The 6,384-nt window shown below is 52.9% G+C and overlaps 1 protein-coding gene across 2 annotated transcripts in view; it reads right to left on the bottom strand.

Annotated features, from left to right (window-relative positions):
- TIMP2 (TIMP metallopeptidase inhibitor 2) overlaps window positions 1–6,384 on the bottom strand; it is a 75,184-nt gene that overhangs the window by 54,558 nt on the left and 14,242 nt on the right. Inside the window, exon 1 of one of the 2 annotated variants that reach the window (XM_037737211.1) lies at window positions 1,987–2,086. The exons of the other annotated variant lie outside the window; for it this stretch is intronic. Coding sequence (XP_037593139.1) covers window positions 1,987–2,071 — 85 coding nt within the window. The 5' untranslated portion in view covers window positions 2,072–2,086. Of the gene's footprint in view, window positions 1–1,986; window positions 2,087–6,384 lie in introns of those variants that run through there. 2 annotated transcript variants of the gene reach the window in all.

The raw sequence follows: 6,384 nt of genomic DNA, 5'->3' as shown, positions 1-6,384 counted from the left end.
TGAGAGCTCAGGAGGAGAATGAAATAAGTAGGTCCTAGGAAGAAAAGCCAAAGGAGGTGGGGTAGGGGAGGGGTGTTTGCAAAGCATAGAAAAATCCAGAATGTCAGAGTATGGTGCTTACGAATACTGACTGTGTGACCTAGGCCAAGCTACTTCACTCTGGGTGCCTCAGTTTACTCATCTTTAGAATGGGGATGACAGAGACAGCAGAACGCATCTGCAGAGATGCCAGTGCCTGTCATCACAAGAAGCACCTAAAATGCTTGGGGAAGGGGGCGATACTTACTGTGTGTGTCTCCAGATAACTGAGCTAGAAGACCAAGAACACATACAGGGAGGCAGAAGCTGGCAGGTGGGCAGGAAGCACTTTCTCCAGGGTTGGCTTGAAATCATTGGGCGGACTTGGTAGGTAATGAGACGCCCATCACTGGAGGCATCCCAGATAAAACAAACATCAGAAACACTGTTAACTCCGTTTCTCCAAGTTCTAGCCTCTAAAAAGACCCTCCGTGACATGCTGTGTGCTGCAAGAGTCTTGGTTTTGGCCTCTTCTCTCGACTCTTGGCTAAGTTCCAGTGGTGGGGGGGCTTCCCGAGCCACTGCACTGGGTTTTTCGTTTTTGACAAAGTCTTGCACTGTCGCCCAGGCTGGAGTACAGTGGCACAATCTCAGCTCACTGCAACTTCCCCTTCCTGGGTTCAAGCAATTCTCCTGCCTCAGCATTCCAAGTAGCTGGGACTACAGGCGCACACTACCACGACCAGCTAATTTTTGTATTTTCAGTAGAGACAGAGTTTCACCATAGTGCTCAGGCTGGTTTCGAAGTCCTGACCTCACATGATTCACCTGCCTCGGCCTCCCAAAGTGCTGGGATTGCAGGCATGAGCCACTGCACCCAGACTGACTGGGCTTTGAACTGGCTACCTTAGCATCACCTGGGGCAAGAGTGGGTCCCGTTAGAATGAATCCTGGCTAGGCCCACAGTAGGCTTTTTCACCCGAACCCTGGGGCCGCAGCTCATGAACCTGTGTTTATCCGTCTCCTGGATGCACAGCTAGGACTGGGACAGCTCTCAGAGGTGGAGATGGTTGGGCAGGCAGCCTCTGGAGGCAAGCTCAGGCTCAGGCCTCCCCTCGACCAGCTTCACAGGGACAGACATAGGCAGACTGACCTCCAAACTCACGGCTGAGACACCAGCTTCCTATGTGAGGCGCTTACAGCTCACGACACTGGTGGCTTACTAAACATATCTCAAGAGCGTCAATTACCACTTCCCTGCAAACCTCAAGATCCCAAGCACCAAGCCTAGGTTTGGGGTCCCCAATCCCAGCAGCTGTTCCTGCTTCCTGAAGAGCCCACCCCCCACTCTTCCAATAACCTCATTCATCCCCAACCCAGTCCCACCAGCTTCCCTCACCATCCTTCCAATCAAACTGCCTGTGGGGAGCCCCGTGGTGCGGGGACTTTGCCATTGGCCTTACAAACATGTGGCCTGGAGCTGCTCCTCAGCCCAGTCTGCGGGGCCCTCTTGGGAGCATCGCCAAACAGCTGGGCATGGAAAGAACCCCGCCCTCCCCCAGATGGGAGCAGACACAACTACAGCCTCAGCCTCACTGTGGTCCGCATGGGGAATCAGGGGCCCACTGACCAAAAGTGGCTGGAATCACTTCCCCGCCTCCACCTGCAGCCCAGCCTCTGCCCTGGCTGGTTACTCACGGCAGGCTGTTGCCATGGGAACAGCAGAGCTGTTGAGCTGTGACATCATGGCAGGGGTGAGGTCAGGGACAGCTGCGAGCCAGCCAGAGGGCAAGCGTGTAGGTTAGGGATCAATCAACAAAGATTTGGCCCAAGCAGCCGGGAGCCACAGGGACATTTGAAGGTGCCCGTTTAAGGAGGTGTCGGTGAATGAGGACAGTGTAATGTACAATGCTCGTGGCCATACCAGGCAGAGAACATCCTCCCATCCCCAGCCGGCAGCACGGAGACCTCCCTGGGGTGTCTTTCTTCTCTGAGCTGTCAGGCCATTAAGGAGGTACACTTCAAGGTCAGCGTTTCTGACAACGCTTGCCATCCCTTCTCCTGTAGGGACAGCGTCTGCTCACGCTTCTAAACAGCTCCAGAAAGCCATCGTTAAGCTGAAACCCACTGGAGGAGGGGGAAGAAAGAATCCCCTGTCAACCATCTGCCCACACAGGAGAAGAAACCACACACTTGGCCTCGCTTACAGGGCTAGTTCCCCATAGACAGTTTGATGGGAAGGATGGGTGAGGGAAGCTGGCGGGTCGAGGCTGGGGATGAACATGGGCACTGGAGGAATGTCGGGGGGTCTTTGGGAAGCAGGAATAGCTTTTGGCGTTGAGGATCCCCGACCTAGGCTGGGTGCTTGCAATTCTTAAGGTTTGTGGTAAAGCGATGGCATTATCAAGATATGTTTCTTGCTTGTTTCTTTTTTAGACAGAGTCTTGCTCTGTCGCCCAGGCTGGAGTGCAGTGGTGCAATCTCGGCTCACCGCAACCTGTGCCTCCTGGGTTCAGGTGATTCTCGTGCCTCAGCCTCCTGAGTAGCTGGAATTACAGGCACGCCACCAAGCCCGGCTAATTTTTGTGTGTGTGTACACACACACACACACACACACACACACACACACACACACACACACATTTTTTAAGCAGAGATGGGGTTTTACTATGTTGGCCAGGCTGGTCTCCAACACCTGACCTCAAGTGATTTGCCTGCCTCGACCTCCCAAAGTGCTAGGATTACAGGTGTGGGCCACCACGCTGGCCAGAGATACGTTTTAGTAAGCCACCAGTTGGATCATCTGTAAGCAACTCACTAGAAGCTTCTAGCATCCTCCACAAATTTGACAACTGGAAAACGTAGCTGGGAATTACGATTTGGGTCCAAAGACATGAACGCCACCAATCCTCGGGGGGCTGTTTCTTGAGAGAAGGTAAACAGCAGAAACTTGGCTGAGGTGTCCAAATCTCAGGAAGGATGAATCTCAGGAGAGCTGAACCCAAGACAAAGCCCTTTGTCCTGGGCGGGAAGGATACTGGAAAGGTCATCTGGTCCCTGACTCAGGGAAGGGGATCCATTCTCCCCACAGGAATGTTAACCACATTCACCGCCACCCCCTGCCCCCACCCATTTTTGAAGTCCATCTTCTCAGCCCTTGAGGGTTAATTTTATGTCAGCTTGGCGGGCTAAGGGATGCCCAGATCACTGGGAAAACATACTTTCTGGGTGGGTCTAGGAGGGAGTCCTTGGAAGAGACCAGCATCTGAACCGGTGGACTGAGTAAGATCCTCCTCGCCAGGGTGGGGTCATCGTTCAATCTGCTGAAAACCCCCACAGAACGAAAAGGCAGGCAGGCAAAGCCTCTCTCTGCAAGAGCTGGGACATCCATCCTCTGCCTTGCACCCCAGAGCTCCTGGGCCTGAGGCCTTTGGGCTCCAGGACTTACCCCAGTGGCTGCCCCACTTCTCAAGGCTTGGGACTTAGACTGCATGACACCACCCCTGACCCTGCCGCTCTGGCTGGCAGACAGCACATCCCGGCCTTCATCCACGTGTGAGCCAATTCCCATATGAAGCCCACCTCACACGGCTGCAAGCAGTCTATTGGTTCTGTCTCTCTGGGAACCCTAACGCGCCATATAGATACAAAGTCTTATATACGCTTCTCCTTTCTCCAAGAATCTCCCTAGAATCTCCCTACAACTTTTATCCTCAGCGTGGTCTTGACGCCCACCCTAAAGCAAGGGGGACAGAGCTAGCGAGGAGGAAATAGCATGGGGCCCAGCACGACAGCACACAGGCCTTTGATGGCCCTTGCAGAATGTCCAGCACGACTCCCAACTGCTCTTCAGGTCCTTCCTGGACTGAGGACATTTCTCTCAAGCCTGGGCTCAACTGACTCTGCCTTGGCAAATCCTAGAAGGCAGCCCCATCCTCTGGATTAATCCCATCTGCTAAATGGTGTCCCAGCCTGGGATTCACCATTGGCCAAGGGCCAACTCAGCCTTGAGAGTCTGAGTCCATATTACTGTTTTTCTGTTTTGTTTTGTTTCTTTGAGACTGAGTCTTACTCTGTCACCCTTGCTGGAGGGGAAGTGGCGTGATCTCGGCTCACTGTAGCCTGCACCTCCCAGGTTTCTGTTTCTTTTTCAGAGTCTTGCTCTGTTGCCAGGCTGGAGTGCAGTGGTGCGATCTCAGCTCACTGTAACCTGCACCTCCCAGGTTTCTGTTTCATTTTCAGAGTCTTGCTCTGTTGCCCAGGCTGGAGTGCAGTGGTGCGATCTCGGCTCACTGCAGTCTCTGCCTCCTGACTTCAGGTGATTCTCCTGCCTCAGCCTCCTGAGTAGCTGGGATTACAGGCGCACCACCACGCCCGGATAATTTGTGTATTTTCAGTAGAGACGGGGTTTCACCATGTTGGCCAAGCTGGTCTTCTCCTGACCTCAGGTGATCCGCCCGCCTCGGCCTCCCCAAAGTGTTGGGATGACAGGCGTGAGCCACCGTGTCTGGCTGTCTGTTCCACTTTCTGATTACTTGTCTGTTCACTTGGAATAGCACTTTTTCATTTCCATCACATTCACAACTTGGCTGTTAGGCACAAGAGGCCTAGCTTTCAGGCTGTCTTGGCTTTCGACGCACCCTCCTCACTAAGCTTAATCATCCCTAGCTTTTGGTTTAAAGTGAGAGACATCTCAGTCTGTCTCTCAAGCTTGAATGCAATGGTGTGATCTCGGCTCACTGCAGCCTGGAATTCTCAGGCTCAGGTGATTCTCCTGCCTCAGCCTCCGGAGTAGCTAGGACTACAGGCATATGCCATCACACCCGGCTAATTAAAAAAAAATTTTTTTTTTTGAGACAGTCTCACTCTGTCATCAGGCGCCAGGCTGGAGTGCAGTGGCACGATCTCAGCTCACTGCAACCTCTGCCTCCCGGGTTCAAGCAATTCTCCTGCCTCAGCCTCCCGAGTAGCTGGGACTACAGGGGCGCGCCACCACGCCCAGCTAATTTTTGTATTTTAGTAGAGATAGGGTTTCACCATGTTGGCCAGGATGGTCTTGATCTCTTGACCTTGTGATCCACCCGCCTTGGCCTCCCAAAGTGCTGGGATTACAGGCGTGAGCCACTGTGCCCGGCCTAATTTTTAAAATTTTTTTGTGGAGATAGGGTCTTGTCTTGCCCAAGCTGGTCTCAAACTCCTGGCCTCAAAGTGATCCTCCCGCCTCAGCCTCCCAAAGTGCTGGAATTACAGGCATAAGCCACTGCGCCCAGTCCCATTACGGGGTAATTAATTGGCCCAATTTCAATATTATTGTGTCTCAGGAAAAGGGAGAGGCCTGAGCAGAGGGAGAGAGACCAGAAACCGCCAGCCGGCCAGTTGGTGGGGTGGTCCGACACAGACAACATGGGTCCACTAAGTTCACCATCTCATTTGGGCACAGTTCATGGTGCCCCTAAACAATTACAACAGTAATATCAAAGACTGCTGAAACCAGATCACCGTAACAGGTATAATAATAATGGAAAAATTCAAAATATTGCGAGCTTTATTAACATGTGACACAAACACGAAGTGAACACAGGCTGTGGGGAAAAAATGGCACCGATGGACTCGCTCAACTCAGAGCTGCCACAAACCTTCACTTTACAAAAATGCACAACTGCAGAGCATGGCAGAGTGCAGCCCAGTACAACAGGTGCACCCGGGGAACTCACATTCATTCCAGGGCAACTTACGCACTTGCCAAAGAAAGTCTAATGACCCCTCATGTGTCCAGACATTTTACACTTCAGTTTAAAAATGCCATATCTGGCCAGGTGTGGTGGCTCACGTCTGTAGTTCCAGCACTTTGGGAGGCCGAGGTGGGTGGGTCGCTTGGGCTCAGGAGTGTGACACCAGCCTGAACAACATGGTGAAATTCCATCTCTACTAAAAATGCAAACACTTAGCTGGGTGTGGTGGCGTGGGTCTGTAGTCCCAGCCACTTGGGAGGCTGAGGCAGTAGGATTGCTTCAGCCCAGGGGGCAGAGGTTGCAGTGAGCAGAGATCGCACCACTGCACTCCAGCCTGGGTGACAAAGCAAAACACTCTCAGAAAAAAAAAAAAGAGGGAGGCCAGGTGCAGTGGCTCACACCTGTAATCCCAGAGCACTTTGGGAGGCCAAGGTGGGAGGATCACGAAGTCAAGAGATGGATCGAGACCATCTTAGCCAACACGGTGAAACCCTGTCTCTACTAAGAATACAAAAATTGCCGGGCGCGGTGGCTCAAGCCTGTAATCCCAGCACTTTGGGAGGCCGAGGCGGGTGGATCACGAGGTCAAGAGATCGAGACCATCCTGGTCAACACGATGAAACCCCGTCTCTAC

This window comes from Cebus imitator, unplaced genomic scaffold (genome assembly GCF_001604975.1).
Source record: "Cebus imitator isolate Cc_AM_T3 unplaced genomic scaffold, Cebus_imitator-1.0 Scaffold36, whole genome shotgun sequence".
NCBI classification, from domain to species: domain Eukaryota; kingdom Metazoa; phylum Chordata; class Mammalia; order Primates; family Cebidae; genus Cebus; species Cebus imitator.
This window is presented reverse-complemented; position numbering and strand designations above follow the sequence as displayed.